General features: G+C 51.7%; 3 protein-coding genes across 5 annotated transcripts in view; all 3 read right to left on the bottom strand.

Annotated features, from left to right (window-relative positions):
• The window catches only part of SEMA7A (semaphorin 7A (JohnMiltonHagen blood group)), a 31008-nt gene extending 18182 nt beyond the window's left edge, over positions 1 to 12826 (bottom strand). For 2 of the 3 annotated variants that reach the window (XM_065733644.1, XM_065733642.1), the window contains exon 1: positions 1673 to 2283. In XM_065733644.1, coding sequence (XP_065589716.1) covers positions 1673 to 2006 — 334 coding nt within the window. In that variant the 5' untranslated portion in view covers positions 2007 to 2283. Of the gene's footprint in view, positions 1 to 1672; positions 2284 to 8948; positions 9011 to 9953; positions 10178 to 11045 lie in introns of those variants that run through there. The other variant, XM_065733645.1, reaches the window with a different exon arrangement.
• Positions 12827 to 12914: 88 nt separating this feature from the next.
• UBL7 (ubiquitin like 7) lies at positions 12915 to 17781 on the bottom strand. Its single transcript, XM_065733649.1, has 10 exons — positions 17582 to 17781; positions 17237 to 17356; positions 16550 to 16632; positions 16355 to 16439; positions 15849 to 15906; positions 15211 to 15344; positions 14750 to 14799; positions 14084 to 14251; positions 13831 to 13953; positions 12915 to 13455 (listed from the first exon to the last, which is right to left on the bottom strand). Exons 1-10 carry the CDS (start codon positions 17763 to 17765, stop codon positions 13318 to 13320), a joined length of 1143 nt encoding a protein of 380 aa, XP_065589721.1. The 5' UTR covers positions 17766 to 17781; the 3' UTR covers positions 12915 to 13317.
• A 1076-nt stretch (positions 17782 to 18857) lies between these two features.
• Positions 18858 to 20393, bottom strand: LOC136046830 (actin, cytoplasmic type 5). The gene has a single exon (XM_065733619.1). The coding sequence runs from the start codon at positions 20379 to 20381 to the stop codon at positions 19251 to 19253; it is 1131 nt and encodes a 376-aa protein (XP_065589691.1). The 5' UTR covers positions 20382 to 20393; the 3' UTR covers positions 18858 to 19250.
• Positions 20394 to 22290: the final 1897 nt, after the last annotated feature.

Consider the following 22290-nt stretch of genomic DNA (forward strand, 5'->3'; position numbering starts at 1 on the left):
AGAGGAGCCCAACCATCACTCTGCTCCTCTCCACCCAGAGCTGGGAACAAAACCCTGCGAGTGCAGCACCCTCACCGCCGCCAAGGCACTGCTCAGTGTGCTGCCCTGCAGGTTGCTCACACTGCTGTGTTTGCCTTTTGCTGTGCTGGGAGCACTGGGAAGTTGAAGAGGGCTCAGTGCTGGCTGCTACACACACACTCACCCCCCTCACCCCACCCTCCTTAACCCTCTGCCCTGCTTCTTCACCCACCCGCGGCCACATCTCAGCCTCACCCCGAGCAGACCCACTTCCCAAAGGGCAGGGGTCATGCTGAGCAAATGCAGTGTGTGCAGCAGGACACAGCCTTACGATGAGCCTGCTTCGCAGCTGCCTGCACGGCTCCCTCGCTGAAATCATGGCCTTTTCCTCCTCCAAAAAATAAAAATGAAAAAATCAGTAAAGAGAGAAGCACAAGCTGATTCCCCCTCTCTCAGCATCCTAGCACTAATTGGCTTTCGTGTTTCTCAGTGCCAGATCCTCGCTGTTTCAAGTTAAGAAAGCCACCATCTGACACAGATGCACTGAAAGGCCAAATGACTATATGGCATGTGTGCACCAAGCACATAGGAACGGCTGGAAATGCAACAACTCAAGCCTGCTCCTCCTTCTCAGTGCAGGTCTATTCCAGGACATGCACTGCCATCACACCACGCACCAGCAGCGCAACTTTCTCCCTTCCTTTAAATAGGAAAGGGGAAGTTTCTACCCTGAAAAGCATGACCCCATCCTACACCTTCCTTCCCACTGCTGCACCGATGTCTCAGCTGCTTTGTTTGCCAGGGGATAAAGTTAGTAAGTCATTAGTTTTGTGGCAGCAGCCCTCAGCCACGCTCCATGCCAGCCCTTGGCTTGCCGGTCACACAGACATCACCCTTCCCTCTGCTGCTGTCCCTCATCTCCAAGCAGCGTCAGGCCGAAGAACAACAGATGGCGTGGAATAAAGCAGGGAAATCCACGTCCTCTGAAGTTGTCGGCACAGTGGAGCTGTTGTACTGCAGAGCAGCTCGGCAGAGCCCCGGGGTTACACAAACACCATAACCACTGGGGTCTTTTGTTAAAGCATCCCTGGAGGGTATGCCTCAGAAAGCTTGGGAAGGCACATGACAGAACCAGCAAGCATTACCCTGCTCTTTTCAGCTCTCCACACCAGCCTCCTCCTCCAGAACAGCCCTTTGTTCAGTTTCTGCTCGGATCCTATCTGCTAAACCCCGTGCCATTGCAGCAGTACGTATTTTCCCTCTGAGAATAGTTACGCTGTATAAATATTTAGGTAGAGAACCCATGTGCAGCTGAGTACATCAGGTTCATTAGCAAATTAGCTGTTTTATGCAAATGCACTTCTGCTTTTTTTCCCCATGAGTTAAAGCTTACACTTGCCTGCTTCTGGATGCAGCTTTGTGGGCGCTGCTAATACAGCCAGATCGGAGCAACGCTCACAGAATGCAAAGGGAATTCGGCAGGAAGAAGGCTCTAAAGAATTCAACGAGAGCCATCGAGGTCACCAGAAGCCTCTCCAGAGCTCACAGGGACTTGGGCTCGATTTAACGAGAGCCAAAAAGTCCTCCCTGAAGAGACAGAAGGGATAAAAGGGAAGAGGGGCAAAGCGGCAGCGCTGGAGCAGCTCGCACTCACCTCGGGGAGTGACGACGATCCTGGGGTTCACCTTGGAGGGCCCTGCTGCCCACGTGCCCAGCTGGCAGGCACCCAGGGCCACCAGGAGGGCGAGCAGAGACCTGCTGCCCATTGCCAGTGCTGCAGAGAGCCGCGATCCCAGCCCTGTGCGGCTGGTAGCCGCATTGCTTGCCTTATACGCAGAGCCAATGAGAAGAGCGAAGGCGGGGTCTGCAGAACAGATACACCCCACTACCGTATACCTCTGCATTTCTTTTTTTTTTTCTTCTTTTTTTCCCCCTTTCTCCTCCACCTCAACTTCTGCAAGTGAAGGGTGGGCGTCTGATGGCTTCATTCATCTCTGTAAGAAAAGCTGCAGCTGGACCAAAGCTAGCAAATGAACCCACTGAAGGGTGAAGGAGGAATGCTTAGCTTGATATAAACCGGAATGAAAATGCACCTGCGTGTACGAAAACACAAGCAGACCAAGGAAGGCAAAGACTTCTCAGCAGCGTGTCTTGCTCTCAGGCTGCGTGCAGCTCAGGAAGCCACACTCTGCTAACCACAGCGAGAACAGCTCGCTGCAGAGGACGGCTCTGCCATTGGGAGAATGCAGCAAGGCAGCAGCGAATGCCATGTGCCAGCCCCTTCCCTGCTACTGCCCCAGGGAGATCACAGCAAAGGGCCAGTCCTAATCACACACAAAGTGACCCTCAAATTCATCACTGCGAGACCGGTGCCCTTCCTGATACAGATACCCGAGGCATGACGGCTCAACGCTGCTTGTTTTACGTTCACCGTTCTTCACCTGACCGCTCTGACTGTCGCCTGCAATCACACAGCTACGAATGCAACGTGAGAGTTAGCTTACAAGATCCACTCAGAGCCACAGCGCACCCATTTCCCTTCCCTGAGACGCTCGCATCCCACGGAAGGCAGGGATGCTGGAAGCACACCCACCCCCGACGCTCACAAAGTCACTTGGCTTCGCCAGACCCCCAGCTCTCCGCGGGGGGAGGCCAGGAAGGGCTGGAGCCTTTGTGAAGCACCGTGAGGTTTGTTAATGAGAAGAGCAGGGAATCACGAGCAAGGAAAGCGAGGTCGGACGTGAGCGGAATAGGAGAGCCCCAGCGGGAACTCGCAAGGACGAGAGAGGCAGCTGTGCTCTTCAAAGTTAGTACTGAAGCAGCCCCAAGGAGCCGAATGGTGGCACTGCGGAGGGGGGATCCTGGAGGAAGCAAAAAAATCAATGAGAGGGCAGCTTTGTGAATTTTAAGGACCCGCAGGAATTTCCCACCAACCCCAGACGAGGGGTTTCATCTCTCTCTTTGACCAAATACGTGCTTGGGTAATGAGCGGACGGCATACACATCATCTCTGGTATCTCAGTTTCAGACATGGGGATTCCTGATCACTGCTCCACCACAAAGGTTGACTATTTCTCTAGATGCCCCGGTGCCCTCAGCCAACCCTGTCATCATTTGCCTTCTGGCAGCATAGGTCAGAGAAGAACTTGTAGTCCATTAAAGCTCTTTCCAGCAGTCAGGAGTGAAAAAGAAACGTCCTTCATCAGCCAACAGCCAAATCCACACAACCCACACTGGCTCCTTAATAAATGGAGTCCCAGCATCATGCACCTGCCCCAAATTTAGGCTACCCTATCGAAGTTGCACACGTTATTATCTGCTTTGTCTTTTACAATCCCACACGGTTGGTGGGCTGGGAAATGAGTGTTCAGCTCCCATTCTCAACAATGTCACCCAGTGGTTCTGATCAGAGATCAACTGGGAGAGTTTCTGCCTTATTAAAACTGTAAATCCTTTTGTTGTTCCCATTTTACCCGCTCCTAACACAGCTTACCATGTGCTGTTAGCCTCTCTCTTTTTCCACTTACAGCTAAAAGACAATGCTTTTGTATGTAATATTCAGCTTCAAACTCCCCCAGGAGCCTAGAAGCATTCAGTTTGGGGTACCAGCCCATTTCCCAGGCCAGGTTGGGCCACCCTGTGAGCACAACCATGCTGCAGTCCTGAATTAAGATTCACCTGTACTAAGCAGGAGACTCAGCAGATGGTTTGCAGAGCATCACTTTACCAAGCATCCCTATACTGTGCCTCTTCTACCAGGGCTTCCTGTCTGGAGATGGGAGAAGGCTGATAAATCCCCAAAGTAAAGGGTCCTGGAGGTAAACTGCACCAGATCCAAATGCACAGCTGATAGTGTCAGCCCCATCACACACCCGGGCTCCAGGAGGTCACATACCACTAAATACAGAGTCCGCAGGTCAGCTCACCAAAGGAGCCCACAGCAAATGAGAAAAGTGGTGGAACACAAGCATGCCACGTGCTTGGCTGCTCCTTGTTGAACATTAAGCATAGAGAAGTGCAAAGGGGATTGCAAAGCTGACTTTGGGGTCAATCCAGCTCTGAATCGGTTTGCAAGGAGTGCTGAGCATGGAGCTGTGCCCTGAATACAGCCACAACTGCTCTGTGTTGAGTATGCATGCACACACCCCAAAAGCAGACAAGCATCTCTGCAAGTTTGTTTATGTGGGATCTTCTCTAAACCAGCTCAGCCACACACTGCCTCCAGAATGCATAAATGAGATCAGATTCCGGGTGCTTGATTCATGCTCCTTCCCCTGCATTGCTCAGCTCTCTCCTGTCTTGCCAGATCATAGCACCCAGATCCAAAATAGCTCAGAAGGGAGCTTCCCCGAAGAACCCTGTAAAAACCAGAAAGCAGAAGATTTTCCTCAAAAGGATCAGTTTTACTCACTACTTCAGATAAGATGCCCTGGCCACAAGCATCCAAGCAATCTGTTATATGAAACCTCTCAGTTTTTGTTGGCATCTTAACAGGCCCATTAGAGGAGAGAAGGTATGCGGGTACACAACACACAAGAACTCATTATTTGTACTCAGGATGACCCAGAAAACATTCCGTAGGTGGTGTGGCTTAGGATGCAGACATATCTTCCACAGAAATCTTGCCATCAAGAGAAACCAGCATAAGCATCACTTGAACACTCTTATCCTTGTGAAAGATATGTGAGATCTTCCCTCTGTTGTGTCACCTCTTCTAGAAACTCACCAGATGCATCTCTATCTTTGGCAGTTATCAGCCATGTACTTCAGAGAAGTACAAAGGAGGACCTTTTTGAACACGGCACAAAGGGCTGAGGATGTTCACCAGACTGTCAGTGCACTTGTGTTTCCACAGCCCCTCCCTGGATGAGATTGGGACTTCTGGGCTGCCTGTTTTGGCACAGAGACCCTGCTGCAGAACAGAGCCATGTCCCATGGTGCTGGGACACAACGTAAATAACCACTGTGGAAACCTGGAAGGCCACAGCTGCTCTTTCCTTTGGAAGCAGGTATTCACAAGCATGCAATCTGAGATGACAGAAACAGGGTGTGGTGCTGATCTACAGATCTCTTAGCTCTCAGACCAACTGAGCTTGAGAGGAAGCAAATGTAATAATTTAACAGCAAGCTGCCACATTCCAATTTCAATACATTTCCCCCGCCCCCCCCCACCCCAAAGCTTACATTTCATTGCACTGTGGTGGTCACCAATGGGGCAACCTTCCAAAGCTGCAGCCCTGAAGTGGCTGCCATTGCTTCACACTCTCCAAGCATGTCGTTTTCACCCAAGCCCACCCTCCATCAGCTCTTCAAGCTGGCCTTGATCAGGGGGCTGATCTGTTGCTATACCCCCTGCTCTCAGCTGTGCCACAATGCTGAAGGACACCTCATCCAAATCTATGGCTGAGAAAAGGTCACCAAAAGGAAAAGATGACCCCACATGACAATTGCCACCCTCGGGACTTTTAAATCAGCCAGAGAAGTAATCATGTGCCCAGGACATCTTTAATATACCTACGTGGTGTCCCTGGCTGTGGCAGAGGGGTTGGAACTTGATGATCCTCAGGGTCCCTTCCAATCCATACCATTCTATGACTCTACTCCTTTCACCTGCCAAAGGAAGCCAGCAGCAGAGCTACATCCCCTTGCTGGCATGTGTCTTCTCTTCTGTAGCACAGGTTTCCCTGCTGAAGAAATCCCAGTGGCTCACCCAGGCAGAACACTCCATGCCAACTGCTTCAAGATGCTGTTTGATGACCCCAGCAGCTTGCAGAGGCCCTACCTCAGCTAGCCCCTGAGCAGAGCTCAGCTGGAAAGGCACACACTTGTCAGGCAGCTAGCTGACTGAATGCTAACCACATCAACAAGCAGTGCTGTTGATAAGCAGCTCAGTAAGAACTCGCTGACAGAGCATGAAAGGAAGCAGAATGAGATACACATCTCAAGCACAGATTACCAAGACTGTGTATGCCCCTCGGACATGGATTTTGGCAGAGCTCATAAAAGCCTCAAGAACGGTTCAGTTGGAAGGGATCTTCAAAGATGAAATCCAACAGTCTGACTTCTGGTCTAACCAAAAGTTGAAACATTATTGAGGGCATCACCCAAATGCTTCTTGAACACTGACAGGCACAGGGCATCCACCACCTCCCCAGGACACCTGTTCCAGTGTTTCATAGCCCTCATGGTAAAGAAATCTCTCCTAATGCCCACTCAATCTCCTCCAGTGCAGCTCTGTGCCATTACACATGGTGACCTAACCACTTACTTCCCCTCCTCAGGGAGATACAGAGAATAAAGCTCACCCTCTAGGCCTCTTTTTCTCCAAACTAGGCAATCCAGGTGCCCTCAGCATCTACTCTACTAGGGCATACCTCCACACCCTTCTACCAGCTGTGCTGCTCTCCTCTGGACCCTTTCAAGGACCTTAACATCCTCTTTACATTGTGGAGCACAGAACTGTACACAGCGTTCAAGGCGAGGTCACACCAGACAGTAAATACACTGACACAATGCACAGCCCTTCCCATTTGGAAGGAAATTCAAATCAAAATAAACAAGTGGCTTTGTTGAGGTTGCTGGGCTTCCACCATAAAAGCAGCAGACTGAAATATTAATGGCTCTGTCTTCTTCGAAGGGCCTTGATGGCCAGACTGTTGGGCTTACCTGGAACTCTTGATGTTTCTGTTCCTGAACACTGTGCTCCTCCACTTCCCGGCACAGCCTGGATTTCTGCTCAGTGGTGCCATGTGCTCTCCTGAAGGAACGGCTCTGTTTCAGCAGTTGGCAAGCAATTCCCACTTCTGCTCTGAAAGGGTCACTCACCACCCCATACACAAGCTTACCAGACAGCTTTATGTTAAACCCACAACATCCTCTAGTTACACACAAGTTAAGGTTCCCGCTCTCTAATCTGCTCCCCCAGCCCTTACTGTAATATGTGTTGATGTTTAAAGTCTACATTTTTCGTTTACACATGAGGAATCAATGTAAATTCACCCGGCCTTCAAGAAATCGCTTCAAACCACTGCTGGAAAAACAGCAGCAGTGTTGATCAGGAAGACAGGATATGTGGAGGCTGCTCAGAAAAGTACACTACTTCAAAAATATTAAGTTGACCTTCTGGTGTTCGAGAACTTCTAAACATTGATTTCTGCCTTGCCAGGAATGGAGAGATCTCCAAGATGTTCTATCGCATGATCCTCCTTCCTATCTTGGCCTCTGCTAGACAGCCCTGGGCCAAGTGACGCAGAAGGTAAGTGTCGGTGCTGCCGTCGGCTCTAAACTCAGAGCCTGTCTGGTGGCACGAAGGCTCTGCTTTCTCTCTCCAGACACGGGAAATCTGCCATCTCTTCCAGCAGGAGAGTGGGAGCAGCTTGGGTTCCCACCACATGCTTGACCTGCCTGACTCATCAAAAGCGACCTGTCAACGTTTGCGAAAGGGAAGAGTGCCTGTGCCCCCCTGCTTCCCATCTGCCCCACCTCGCAGAGAATTCATCATCTGCTTCCTGGTTGGTGAGTCTCCACCAAGCTTCCACACAGCTCGTTTGGGAAAGCAACTGCAGGAAGCCGACGCGGCACCGCATCATTGGGGACGAAGGAAGGAAGGGTAGAGGAAGAAAACGAGGTAGAAGAATAAACGGACGTGAATTGCCCTGCCAGCTGACGGGATCCACGGGATGACTGAGTTACACCTAACTGCATATCCTTTGGGAAAGTTCTGAAACGTTTCATCACAGGGAGTTGCACCTCAGCCAGCAACACACCAAAGCAGGACAGCCAGCACACCTCCCTTCCCCGAAACTGGGTTTGCAAATAAACCAATTAGCAGAGGTAAACAGTTCCTAGGCTGCCCTACAGGATGCTGAGGTGACATGCTGAGGGATTACAGAGCTCTGCTGTCACTACCAACAGTTTCTGCTAATCTCTAAGATTAAATACCCATTTTCATTCCTGGCTGACTAGGCTCTCACCTGTTGTCGCTTCAGTGACCACGGCAATCTCTCAGTTTACCAAAAACAAATAAAATAAGCCTAGTGGGATCTGTTTACACCCCCATTTCTGTCTCTGAAACTCCCCGAGCCTCAGATCAATTGAGAAATCTACTGGTGCGCACCTTTCTCCACTCACTCTGCTCTTATGCTGTGGGCCATCACAGGAGGACACGTGCTGATCCTCCACAGCCCATTTGATGCTTTTATCAGACCTGCAGTGAAATCCCACTGCTCTCCAGCTTCTCCCTCAAACTCAATACCTGAGCTAATGCACCCTGCAGAACTTGGTGGATCATGCTTTTAAATCAGCAAGGCATTTATTTAAGTAGAAGGGAAAAGAGAAGTCTCAAAACGATTTCAGGAGAACCACTTCGTTTGCTGGCAGCCTGGAACACCCAGAAGTCAGCTAGAAAGATCATGCCCAGAAACACCCCTCAGAAAGCCTTGGCTCATCCTGATAGGGATTCTTCTATTTTATAATAATTATTATTACTACTAAGGAATTTTGATGTTGTTCAGCTGGAGGTTTTTTTTTGTATTTTATTTTTTTTAAGTTACCAGGCTCAGTTCAAAAGGACTTGAGCCAAGGAGCTTCAAGTTCAAAACCAGTAACTCAGTCACTGTCTTGGCATCAAAGGATGCATCAGTTCCACTCTATCTACTGTACCTTTTACCAAAGCCAAGTGTCCTTCTGAAGCAGATCTACAATTACCAGTAGTTAAAAACTGGAAGAAGACATTAGGCAGTATTTTTTCATGGTATGCCATTTCCAGGCCATTTGTGCTTTCACTAAAACAGGCTCAAAACCGCACTGCTCCCCACCTTAAGCTGCCATTCTTAAAGGAAGCTGCTGACTCATGCTACGAAAGGGACTGACTCTCACTTCTTCACAGGCACGTGGGTCAGCTGTGCCCTGTCACCTGCCTTGACTCTTACCTGATTCCTGACCAGGAGGTCCCAGCATCAGTACAACTTTCCTTTCTTCCTGGAAATTTTGCCTAAGAAAGAAGGAGACCAGGAGTTCGTTACAGCCAAGGGCATCCACGATAAAAGCTTGTGGCAGCCACCATGTCCTGCCTGCCCCTCCACGAGGCTGTTGAGCTTACCCATACAACACAAAGCTAACTCAAGAAGAAAAGCTACAGCCCATTATGTATTTCCTGGCCCCTCAGTGTCACTGAGAACAAAGCTGAAAACAAGCAGGAAACTACCAAGCCCTGTATAAATAACGTCAGTACACAAGGCATTTGATAGACAAGTTTCCTGCTGCTGTTTAAACATGAATGTTTCCTGCCTGGGTGCTCAAAGTTATTCCCTCCCTCAAAAGCAGTGCAGGAGATGAGGCATCCTGAGCAAAGCAGCACTGGAGAAACTCACCCTCAGTGACACTCTGCGTCAGTGTAGTTGTGGGGGGCAAAGCACACACCCCACACTGCATCTAGGTGTGGGGAGGACAACAGACAGACACACACAACTAGGAATAACCTCCAGCTCCAGCTCCTAGCATGACACATCACTAAGGCTCAGCATCAGTGAGTCAGGAGACTATGGCAAGCAGTAAACACTCATTTAAGACCACCACACGTCCCATGGGCAGAAAAAATACTCTGGGAGCAGTCTGGATAAGGTATGACCCTGCACAGCTCTTTGTGTATAGAACAGGGTAAGGTGGTGAGACTGGTTTAAGGTGCTGGGCATGGATTTGGTTATTGGGTTCCTTTAGCAGCACAGTTCTACATAAGCCCAGCAAGCAGTGGACACTCAGCCTGTTCGGACTGAGGAGCAAGGAAGATTTATTCTGAAAAATGGAAGGGTGAGTGTAATTCAACCCAGAACTAGTCATATTAAGCCAGAAAAGCTGAAGAGTTCCAAACTCTGGAGGTTTAAGATCTGATCCAACAAACCACCCAAGCATGATGTCAGCACAGAAACACTTAATACCTTAAATGTGCATTTCTGCTCCTGGAAGGGATCTTGCTGTGTTCACTTCACACGTGGGAAGGCTCCAGCATCATTGTGAAAGCAGACGAAGACGAAGTTGGGCATCACATGGGCTGGGGTATAGCAGAAGTCTGGGAGATTTTGTTGTCTCTATTTCACCTTCTTGCTGGAAAATTTTCCTCCCATGACAGCACTTGGAACCCACAGGGACAGTCAGCTCAGGACTGGCTCAGGCAAAGAGAAACAAGGCAGGTGGTGGAAAAGCCACGAAGGTGGCCAAAGCAGGCCAAAGAAGGGCACATGTGGTGAAGAGCTGATCCCAGCCCCTGCACGTGTGTGTGACACTCCAGCATTGATGGTCAAGCACCAGAACAAATAACAAGATTACCAAAACATGGGAGCACCAAACAGCTGCTACTGTTAGAGCTGAAAACACCCACTGTTACCGCTTCCCTTGTCACTTCCATTAGAGGCAAAGAGGGAACTGAACCAGGCATTTCTTTGAAGTCAGAAGCAGAAAGTCCCAGAAAAGAACCTACGTCAGGGACCATGGCCTGACCTCCACCCTCCCTAACGGGTCGGCCAAATGTTTTCAGCAAACAGCTTCCATCTGCTCCTGCAGCACAGCAGGGATGATGCTCAGGCCACAGATGCTCGGCTGGTGCGTGACAGAGGTTAGGTACACAAGCAGGATGCAGACGTGCTGAGCCCCAGCAAAGTGGATGCACCTCTAACCCAAGCACAGATGTGGTGATGAAAGGTGGTACAGGAGGAAAGGTGTCAGAGCAGTGACATTAAAGCAGGACTCTAGGGATTAGGAAAGTGAGACAGCACAGTTTGCTCCTAAAAAACAGAATTTGTTGTGCTCCAGCCACTGGCAGTTTAGTGTCTGAACTAAAACCACTTTCTAAGAGATGAACATCAGCATTCTGCAGTTATTCCAGTTCTTTTTTGATAGCTGGCTTTGGATACAGGCTCCACCAGTGGCTATTAAGAAGCAGGACAGGCTCAGACAAGAGGCTGAGCACACAGCATGGCTTTCATCTCAAAGCACAGAGGCAGGAGGTGCTCAGCAATTACAGCAGCGCTCACCTAGCTGCTGTATGGCATGTCTCCTCCAAGAGCCTCCTGCATCAAAGTTTCCCTTCCTCCTCCCCCATCACGAGCGCTGCAGGGACCAGGCAGAGCCTCTCCCCCCTTCCCCACAGCTCTAAATTTGCCTGCTTGCTGAACACGTCTATTCTAGGCAAAGACAGGCGAGATGAGGGAAGTGAAGCGCACGCATCAATCGCGTTGTGAACAACATCAGTGCCAAGTTCTTCTCTGCTATAGCTGCTTCAAAGAATGTGTCTGATGTGGTACTCTAAGCCAAGTAACTTAATTTGTGAAAGAAATAGAAATTCTCTCCGTGGAAAGTGTCCAGCCAATTCTCAACTCTCTGGGAACACAGGGAGAAGCAGAAGTAACCCGTATAATGGAAAAAAAAAGATACTTAAGACAACGCATTAGTCAAAGTGATCAAATTATAAGAGCAAGGGAAGATAAAAGAAAGACCATCTGGGGACACCGACAGCCCCAAGCCCTTCCCAGACTGAGCTGAGGCTTGACAGGGCGCAGGCAAGCAAGCAGTCCCAAAGCAAGCCCTGCCAGCCCCATGCAGGTCTGAGGGAGCTTTGCGGCTCCCAGCTCCAACATCGCCACGACATCTGCGATACAGCTAATCCTCAGTTAGCCTTGGGAGGATTGAGGGCTGGCAGCACGGCTCGTCTCCGCAGCAGGAACGGGAGGGAGGGTGCTCTGCATATGCTACCCATCCCCAGCAAAGTAAGGAGCAGGGATGGGAATAAAGTAATCAGTTTCTGTACGTATAAAATGACTGTCATCATCTGGAACGAGTTTCCAAAGCAGGTAATGAGGGCAGGAACCAGGAAGAGTGTATCAAGTTAGGAAAGCCACGAGATGCCTGATACTCATCACATCTCATCCCCCACATATTGAATAATAAAAACAAACAGTCCCTTCCCTCCTGGGAGCCGTAATCCTCTAGACAGGATTAAACTCTATCAGTCAATAAGCCATCCTGGAGAGAACAATCCAGCATTTGCTGTGCGACAGCTGAGATCGTATCAGCAGACAACAGTTGTGCTTTGAAAGGAATTAGAGGGGAACACAGGTAGCCTGAAGGTAAGGGACCATTTTCTGCTCTGAGCTTCCCTAGCATCACGTGGTGGCATTTCAGGCAAACCAGCTCCCATTTTCATGCTCTGTCAGTCTCAATGGTACATTCAGAGTGACGCCAGGTCTACCTCTGGCTCCAATTTCTCCCAGTTCGCACCGACTTAATTACAGGCAAGTGCATTTGATTGCCTTTGGAGGCAGCTCCTGGGAAGGGAACTTCAAACATGGCACCCAGAATTAGAAGACACCTTGGAAAATATTATCTACAACCCCAACAGACCAGCCCACTGCATGAGAAACAATGCACCTCTCCCACTGAGTCACAGGCAGCACCCTGCAATCTTCAGCACCTGCCTCGACCCTGTCTTGCGCCTGTCATAATTCTACTGTCACCTCGTGGTGGCCGTGAACTCCTGCACCTTTGTTCTTGCAGCACTGCGTTGGCCTTGCCCGAGACAATGGAATATACAAACATTTCTGCTGAAAAGGAGACGCGATGCTCTTCGGGACACCTTCTCAGCAAAGGTCTATAGCACAATGAGTTCTTTAGAGGCCTAACTAAAGGAGGAAGGCTGGGCAGATCAGTTTCACTCCCCACAGTGGTCTTCTGGCAGCTCATGGACGTAGCCAGCATCTTGCTCTGTAAGAAGAGTGCCCTCTGCTGAAATAACAGTCCTACAACAGGCAGGCCATGTTCTCCAGGCTCCACGATGCAACAAGCATGCACTGCCTCGCAGATTTGGAATCTAAGACAGCACGGATCACAACCCAAACAACAGGCAAGTGAACAGAGTCCATTTAATACAGCCAAACACAGGGGGACCACAACAGCAAAAGGAGATAGCCTGAGGCACACCAGGTGGGCAGGAATGAAACAGCAACAGTACATCACCAGATCTAAGACTGAAGAACCGTGCTACATCTTTCCAGAACACAAGAGCTGCGTTTTCCTCTGAGCTGAGCAAAGCTCTGAGGTGGCCAGAAGGGGGAGAAGGCTGAAGAGAGAGCACAAGAGCTGGAGGAAACGTCCTCAGCTAGCCCCATGCTCTCAAACAGGAACACACAACCCACCTGTACGGACAGGAGCAGCCACCTCAGCTGCTCCATCCCCCAGAGAGCTCTGGGGTCAAGCCTCAGACCGAGGAATATCAGTGCCACACAGCAGTCCAGCCCCTCCTGCCCAGAGCTAGGGAGCCCCACCAGCAAAGATGAGCTCCAAGGCAGCCTGAATGTCCCCTCCAGTAGCCTGCAGGGCCCGGAGACTTAGCTCATCATCATGTATGCCCATGTCTCGCAGTTGCTGAAGCTGTGGCTGCCACTGGCTCTACAGACAAGAAACAAAAGAAGCTAAGGGTAGGTACGAGAGTCCAAGCAGTAAAAAAAACCAACCTTCTCCAAAGCCTGCTCTACCATGCTGATTTCTCTCATATCTCTAGCTCACAAGTGCAATTCTAAACGTGCAAACAGGTCTTGAAAGCTTGAAGTCTTGCTGATAGCACCCTAAACCCACCAGCCCGTCTCTCCCATCTCCACCCAGTCCTTCTGCACACATCCATCATGCTTCCCAAAGAAAGCTCTTCATCAGCGACAGCCCTTCCAGCTTAATGTCCTGCCACAGGAGGTAGCTGGAAGAGCCATCTCCACTCTGCAGTGTGATAAGGAGCTTTCAAAGGTTCCCAAAAGAGGCCAAGACACTGACCTGCAGACTGGGCTGCCCCGAGGCCTGCAGGGCATGCTGCAAGGCCTGGCTGAAGAGGTCATTGGTGATGGGTGTTCCTGACTGGACACTGGATGACATAGGGGAAGTCCCAGAGGAGTGACCCTAGTGCAGGAGACAAGTTGGATAAAGCTCAGAAGAGCACTTGCAGCTGAAACCTGGGTCCACACAAGGCTTGCACTCAGTCAAGTGCTGGCTCTACAGGGCAGGAGGACACCCCCAGCTGGTGCTGTACCTGGGTACCAGGGGTTGGTGTGTGAGAGCTGCTCTCTGGGGTGCTGGCCAGTGCCAGTGCAGTTGCCAGCTCACTCTGGGTAATGGGTCGTGGTCCAGCAGCCCCAGAGTAACCGAGGGAAGCCGGGCGGGAACCAGAAGTGCTGCTGGATGGTGTCGATCTTGCACTCTGCATGGAGAAAACAGAGCTCTGGTGTCAGTGGCCACATCCCACTGACATCTGGCTTGTGTGCTTACTGCTAAGGATCCCTTCCCTGCAGTTCTTGAAACTCAAAGACTGAGCTTTTAAAAAGAAACACCTGCCTATTAGGCATTGCTCTGTAACTGGAGTGCCCTCTGCTGAAATAACAGAACATCAGTTATGCACAACTCTGGTTCTGCATCAGTTTGAATACAAAAGGTGTCTGCTTCAATGGCAAGTGCTACTGAGCTTTGCTTCCTTCTTCTGCTGTGACTATTTCAGCACTCAGAAAGAACCTAACATGCACAGTACTCAAGCACACCACAATTATTAATACAGTATCTTAATGAGCTCCTAATGAGCCATAGATGCTCATGTTGCTGCTGAGATTATACAGAAAACCTTTAGAGTCTTTGAGAGCTACAAAGTTAAAACCATTACTGCAAATCCAAAACAGCTGTCACAGCCAATCCAACCCGGAATTACCTGGTGAAAGTCATCCTCATCATCAGAAAGACCTTCAAACAGAAAACCACCTGCAAGAGAAAGAAGACTCAGCAGATGCAGAACACCAGATGCTGGCAGAAAGGCATCCGGGCACCAGATGAGAACCTCTGGAGAGTCTGGTCACACAGCCAAGCTCAGCACCAACAAGTTCACTTGCAACAGGTCAACAGAAGACAGTTCAGGCCCAACAATTATGCACAACAGAGGCCACAGCAATCTGCTACCGACAGTGGTGACACACGTGCAGCTGGGAGAGGCCCTGAGGTTGAACTGCACCAGGCAAGCCTCTTTCAATGCAATCTATCAAAACTCAAAGCACATTCCCAGCTCAGGTACCCAGACCTCTCTTCCTTTTCAGCCCAGTTTTGTCTGTAGCAGGTTCTGCAGCACACCATCTCTGCAGGTCCCCCCACATCCGTGTGGCTGCAGGCTGAACATACCTGGCATGTCACGGTAGGAGCCAGAGGACATTCCACGGGAGGAGGTCTCAGGGGCTGGGAGTGGGGTGCTGCCTGCCACCGAATGCAGGACGAGGACAATGGCATTCACAAGCGCAGGGTGAGCAGGAATTAGCCTGGAGAGGAAGAGTGGAAGAAAAACTCGTGTACACAGAGAAACTAAGCAAGGAGTGGCTTGATGCTAGCAAAGAGCTTACAGCAGAAATGGCAGAGCTGTCCCCACTAGTTGAGCCAACACTATCTCCACCTTATAACTGCTTTTAGCTATCCAGTCATGAGCACCACCCTACAGGGCCAAACAAACCAGGGCTCCTCCTCAACTCCATGTTGGCCCTCCCATCATACGTATCTCCCACATGCTCTCACAGAGCTGAGAGCTACCAAATCTGGAGGCAAGGATGAGCCTGCCTTCCACTAAGTCAACAGGTGCCTAACAAAGCATCAGCTCCCTCTTTTCTGCTGCTGAGGAAGAACAGTTCCTCCCCAGATGTCTGTCTGTCCTGGTGTACCTGTATTGGCAGTCAACAGCAGAATGCTTTTTCCCACTCAGAGGGAAGTGGCCTACAGAATATTACAACAAAGGAACCACTTAGTCACTGTGCCAGCTTATGTGAACTTACGTGTCCAACATGTTGGGGTCTGCAAACACTGAGAAGAGATCCTTGTCCTGCAAGACTCCTGAGAGTGACCAGGAAACACGACCAATAAGAGACAGGATACAAGACACACAGGAGCCAGTCCAACCATGGGAAAAAGAACAAATTATGTGTTTTTCAGGAAATGAGTCATGAAAGGACACCATAAATACTCCATTATTGTTCTCAGAAACCTTTTGCGCCTTCTTAGATAGACTAAATCACAGCCACCCTCCCAGGACACAGGGCTTTCCCAGCAGATCCCACAGGCTGTGCTCCAGTGCAGAAAGCTCTATTTAAAGGCAGGATCAAGCCTAGCACCCAGCTCACCCCACATGGCTGCAGGAGACTGAGATCACACCCTACATGTCAGGAACTAAACACTTTCAAAAAGTGTTCAGTGTTTAACTTACATTTAAGTATTTGCTTTATTTTAAAGCCACCCTTATCTGGCTTTCTCCAGACCCTCTCTGAGTCACACCTGAACTCACCCAAAGCAACCGGGTCGCTGCTGAGGCCAGGAGTAGCAACGATGATCTGATCCAGCGACTCCTTGTTCCCCAGCATTTTGAACACCTGCCACAAATCAGGATGCATCAGCAGTGTCACGCAGCAAGGTTTCACTAAGAGCCTTTCATCAGAGAGGGGTCAGACAGAAGATATCAAGATGGCAATGTCACACTCACTGCATCTCTGTAGGCAGGACTGCTGTGCAGGGCTGTGTGAAGGACACGGAACTCCCGTACTGCCGCCACCTTGTCCACTGGCTCTGAGAGAAGAAAAACAACAGATCTCAAAATGTGATTCTCAGCTTCCCTAGCTATTTTACACCCTCCTTACACTTCCTAGCTGCAGTAGCAGCAATGATTCTTTAATTCTCCTGAATTCACTTGGTCTGATAAAGGAAGGATACAGACCACAACTGTCCCAGTGCTGTTACTACAGCTTAACAAGCAACTGTCCACTAAGGGCTGCAGCCACATTCCCAACTTCCAGGCATACAAAAGTATAAATATATATTCCTACATGCATAAAAGGAAATTAACTGAAATAATTCTAAACTGGACATTTTTACTCCGTAGTCAAGCACAGGCAAGCCTCTAGCTGTACTAACGAGACACTTTGCTTCTGATTCTCTAGTAACACTAAGATTGGTCAGAGCCACTTAAGGAAGGGATATTCCCACTGCATCGTGATGTGATTCATGCTGTACCTCTGCCATCAGCAAGATAAATGTAATGTCCATTCACCGCTTTAAACAGTGGAGTGCAAACAAACAGATCAGTTCCACCTCCAAACCAATCTCCTAGAAACACATCGAAGAGAGCAGTGGTTCCTCACAAACAAAGTAACCTGCACAGACTCCTCCCCACCTGGTTTCTGATCAGGTTCGGGCCAGGACTTGCGCAGGACGTGAACAGTGGAGCCGGACTGGATGCCATAAAAATCAAGCGTCTGGTCATCCCTCAGTTTACGGCCACAGTAGATCAGATCTATGAAAAAGATGAACATACACAGCACACCCAGGAAAGGACCACGATCCTTAAAAACTGAGGACACCTGGGGGATATTGCTCCACCTACGTCTGGATCGGCAGCACAGGAAAACCCCAGGGCAAAGACTCACAGAGTGTGGGTCTGCTCCCCTCTCTTAGAGCCACACTCCGTGGCTGCAGCGCTAAGAGGAAGGCGGGACCCGGCCACGACATGTGCACCTACCGATGAGCTCGGGGTCTGGAACGGACTCCTGCAGCTTTCCGGTGATCAGCTGCTTGAGATGGGAGATGCTGCAGCCGCCCAGGGGGCACTCCCCGAGCTCCGTCTCTGGTAAGCGTAAGATAGATTTGGGGGCCAGCGGCTGGTCCGCCAGCTTCACCGCGATGTGCCACTCGGACACGGCCATCTCCGGTCACAGAAGCGACCTCAGGTCCCAGGAGGCCTGGAAAGGGAGGGAAACAACGCGCGGTGACGCAGCCCTCCGGGCGCCTCAGGAACCGCAGGCCCCGCACTCGCCGGGGTGCCCTGAGCAACGCACGGCGACGCTCCCCAGGCTCCCACGCGAGCGCTCAGCCCCTCACGCACACACCTCGAGCCGCAGAGAGGCGGCCGCCACGTCTCCCCGGGAGCGGAGCGAGGCCCGCACGGCCCGGCCAGGCCTCCCCTCACTGAGCCTCTTCCGGCATCGCCGCGACGGAAACGGAAGTGCGCCTCCACGCGCGGTGCGCATCGGGAAATGGAGTCCGCTTGGTGCGGGTGTAAGAGGAAGCCGCCGATTGGCCGGCTCGCGGATGAGGTGGCACAACCAGCCAATGGGCGGCCGGCTGAGGGCTTAAAGGCGGGACGCGGCAGCTCCGCATCACTTGCTGCCGGTGGGAACGAGCGAGGGTGGGTGAGCCGCTCCGGGAAGGAGCCCAGCAAAAAGTAAAAATAATAGAGGCTGCAAAGCTCCCAGCTAGCCTGTCCATAGGGACAGCAGCCCACGGGGACACCTCCCCTTCAACTCCCATACCAACAGCTGCAAGCACGTGAGCTGTCACCACTCAAACCAGAGCCCGCTGTCCTTCCCCAGCTCTTCCTATCGAGGAGGAGCTCTGTAGGACACCACAAACTTGCCATAGCAAGCTCTGGAAATACTTGCTGCCGCATCTTGTCACCCTCTCCCAAAAAAGGAGAGGCTCCTCTCATCACAAAACCTGTGCCAGCATGCTAACTTTTCTGACAGGAAAGAGGTTCTAAATAAAGCCAAGTTACCATGAAAGTACAGAAGGGCTGCAAGAGCTGCATGCCAGTCAAGTTTTTCCTCCCTAACAGTTCTTAAAATGGTCTGCATGCAGCCAGTTCACACAGTGACACTGCACAGTTCGCTCTGGGTCATCCAGTTTGTTTCCTTCAGTTTTGAACTCCTAAGCAGACAGTTCAAGTCCAGAGCTGAGTCTGACCTCATACGCACAAATCCTTGCAGCATACCCACCCTGAAAGAAAGCAAGAAAGAGTCTTACATTTTTAAGCCTAAGTTTATTTGTTTTCCTACAAACGAGTCAGTTGTGACAAACCTAAAGGTGACAAACCTACTTTAGTGTCATCCTGTTAGTGTTACATAGGAAATGTGAACAACTCCTCACCTACTTTCTGCCCCAGAACCACAGCCAGCAGGCTGCCATTCCTCTCCACTAAAAAGCTAGTCACAAACTGGTCCAAACTGGAGCAAGGCCGTTAAAATACACACTGTATGTTACTACTCAGTACCTCAACAAATTAGAATGTAAAATAAGTAACAGTCATAATACTGGTCCAAGCTGAAGGGAGAGCTCCCAAGGACAAGACTGCAACACCTCCTCCCATGCCTGCCCCACTGTGGGGCCGCCCCAGGTGACTGCCAGCAGCCCCTCTAGAAGCACTTGCGATGGACGATGGAAGGGCCAGACTCATCATACTCCTGCTTGCTGATCCACATCTGCTGGAAGGTGGAGAGGGAGGCCAAGATGGAGCCGCCAATCCAGACAGAATACTTGCGCTCTGGCGGAGCAATGATCTTGATCTTCATGGTGCTGGGTGCTAGGGCTGTGATCTCCTTCTGCATCCTGTCAGCGATGCCAGGGTACATGGTGGTACCCCCAGACAGCACAGTGTTGGCATACAGATCCTTCCGGATGTCCACGTCACACTTCATGATGGAGTTGAAGGTGGTCTCATGGATGCCGCAGGACTCCATGCCCAGGAAGGAGGGTTGGAAGATGGCCTCAGGGCATCGGAAGCGCTCGTTCCCAATGGTGATCACCTGCCCATCTGGCAGCTCGTAGCTTTTCTCCAGGGAGGAGGATGAGGCAGCTGTTGCCATCTCCTGCTCAAAGTCTAGAGCAACATAGCACAGCTTCTCCTTGATATCACGGACTATCTCCCTCTCAGCCGTGGTGGTGAAGCTGTAACCTCGCTCAGTCAGGATCTTCATGAGGTAGTCAGTCAGGTCACGGCCAGCCAAGTCCAGACGCAGGATGGCGTGGGGCAGAGCATAGCCCTCATAGATGGGCACTGTGTGAGTGACACCATCCCCAGAGTCCATGACAATGCCGGTAGTACGACCAGAGGCATAGAGGGACAGCACAGCCTGGATGGCCACATACATAGCTGGGGTGTTGAAGGTCTCAAACATGATCTGGGTCATCTTCTCCCGATTGGCCTTAGGGTTCAGCGGGGCCTCGGTGAGCAAGACAGGGTGCTCCTCTGGAGCAACACGCAACTCATTGTAAAAGGTATGGTGCCAGATCTTCTCCATGTCGTCCCAGTTGGTGACAATGCCATGTTCAATAGGGTACTTCAGGGTCAGGATGCCCCTCTTGCTCTGGGCCTCATCTCCCACATAGCTGTCCTTCTGCCCCATACCCACCATGACACCTTGATGCCGGGGGCGTCCCACAATGGAAGGAAACACAGCCCGGGGAGCATCATCCCCAGCAAAGCCTGCCTTGCACATACCAGAGCCATTGTCCACCACCAGGGCAGCAATTTCCTCATCTGCCATGATTGGGCCTGTGGTGAGAGAGGACAAAGAGGAGGTCACATCGAGCGAGGGGCCTGACACCCACCCCCACGCACTGGAGATAGAGACATCACACTAGGAAAGGCACTGCGTTGATTTGGGAACGTGCTCCTAAAGGAATGAGAGACAAAGGAACAGCGCGTAGCCATAAGTCACCATCCCCCTCCTTTAGGGAAGGGACGCCAGGGGCAGCGGGCCCTCCGCCACCTCCCTCCCCTCATGGACGCGACGCAGCCCCTCCCTCCACACCCGAGGGAACAAAGGGCGACCCCAGCTCAGAGCATCCCCTCTCACGCTCCCAATGCTAAAAGGAGCGAAGAGAGCAGCAAGAACGCGAAGAACAACGCCGAGGCCCGAGCCCACCTCAGCCCTCACCTGCACCACACCACCGCCGCCGCCACCGGACTGCTGTCTCACTCGCAAGTGCCCGGCCCCACCCCACGCTCCCTCTTTTATCTCCCCGGAACCGGAAGCGGCAGCTTGCCTCGCTATTTCACTGGCTGTCGTTACACCCTCGCGCCCTCCTCTTTCTTTCCATTTCCGGCTGCGCCCTTCCTTTCTGTTGCTGGGTCTGGACCCGGAAGTGAGGCGAGCGCTTCCGTTACTAGGCACCGCCTCCCGCGCGCCGTTTCCGTTCGGGCTGAGGCGGGGCGGCCCGGGGCGGGCAGCGGCTGAGCTGCGCTGCGGGCAGAGCCGAGGCGGCCGCCGCGCCCGAGGCTCACCGCAGGTAACGGTCCCGAGCCTCACCGGGATGTTGGGAGGGTCTTGAGGGCGGTAAGAGGGGTACGGAGGTGGAGGGCTGCGGCCGTTGGGCTCTGAAGGTCTCCGGGTAGCGCGGAGCGGGGCCGGGCGCCGTTGGTGCGCGGTGGCTGTGTGGGGCTGCTCGGCCCCGGCTTATCGCGGTTGTTCTGGGGGGGATCGGATCCGGGGTTTTGGGTGCCCTGGGCTCGTTGACCGTTCCCCGGCTTTGTTGGCCCGCGGGCAGGTCCCTCTGGTGAGGGGCTGTGATTCAAGCGCTCCGAGCCCCCACAAAGGGCGGAGTGCCGGGGCCTGAAAAGTAGGCACCCCCACCTCGGCCCGCCGAGGGCCGGGAAGTCGGCAAATAGCCTCAAATGGGGCGTGAAAGCTCGCGATGCTGCCGCGCCATAGCCCTCCCCGGCTTCCTCCCGTTTATTTATTTCCAGAGTCGCGTCTCCCCCTCGGCTTAGAGGTGCCTGCTTTCCCCTATAACTTAGCCATTGTTTAGGGTGTGTTTCCCCATCCGGACTCCGGCTTGGTGCAGGGTTCCGAGCCCTCGTTTCTGCATAAATCTTGCTGCAACCTGTCACGGGTCGGGGACGCGCAGGGCGGCCGCATACCAGGGCGTGCTTCACGCGAGCTGTGTTTGCTCGCCCAGGCTCGGCTCACGCGTTACCATGAGGCACCCGGGCTGCACCCCCTTTATGGTTCCTCTTGCAACACGCGCCTGGTGGCTTTGCTGGGAGTGAGCGTGGGGTTGGGCCAGGTGCTGCATTGTGCCTGAGAAGCCTAAGGTCGTGTTCAGCTGCCGGGTAATGCGTTGTCGCTGCTAATCCACTCTCTGTTGTTGCATTCACAAGCTGTCGCGCTGTGAACGAGATAAAAATGCAGACATGTCAGGGAGCTGCCGTGTGGCACAGGAATGAGTTTAACAATCCCTCAGAGCACCTGGGAGAAGCCTTTACGTTACTGAAGGGAGGCTGGAAGCTTCTCAATAGGCATCTGCTGGTGTATTTGTTTTAAGAAGTGTACCCGTTTTGAAAATGGATGTTAGCAGAGCAGTGTCTTTTTCAGGTGCTTGGTTTGGGTTGGCCTGACATGGTGCTAGCTGTAAACAGCGCAGGGGGAGGTGGCCAGGAGGCTCCCTGGCTTG

The sequence above is a fragment of the Cyrtonyx montezumae genome, unplaced genomic scaffold (genome assembly GCF_038088225.1).
Source record: "Cyrtonyx montezumae isolate F1298 unplaced genomic scaffold, pur_monq_1.0 scaffold_17, whole genome shotgun sequence".
In the NCBI taxonomy this organism is placed as follows: Eukaryota; Metazoa; Chordata; class Aves; order Galliformes; family Odontophoridae; genus Cyrtonyx; species Cyrtonyx montezumae.

Coding starts and splice junctions, on each gene's coding strand:
- UBL7 (XM_065733649.1), bottom strand. CDS start 17,765: ATGGCCGTGTCCGAGTGGCACATCGCGGTGAAGCTGGCGGACCAGCCG. Junction 16,633..17,236: donor CGAACCTGATCAGAAACCAG/GTGGGGAGGAGT, acceptor TTCTTCTCTCAG/AGCCAGTGGACAAGGTGGCG. Junction 15,345..15,848: donor GACCCCAACATGTTGGACAC/GTAAGTTCACAT, acceptor CTTCCTCTCCAG/GCTAATTCCTGCTCACCCTG.
- LOC136046830 (XM_065733619.1), bottom strand. CDS start 20,381: ATGGCAGATGAGGAAATTGCTGCCCTGGTGGTGGACAATGGCTCTGGT.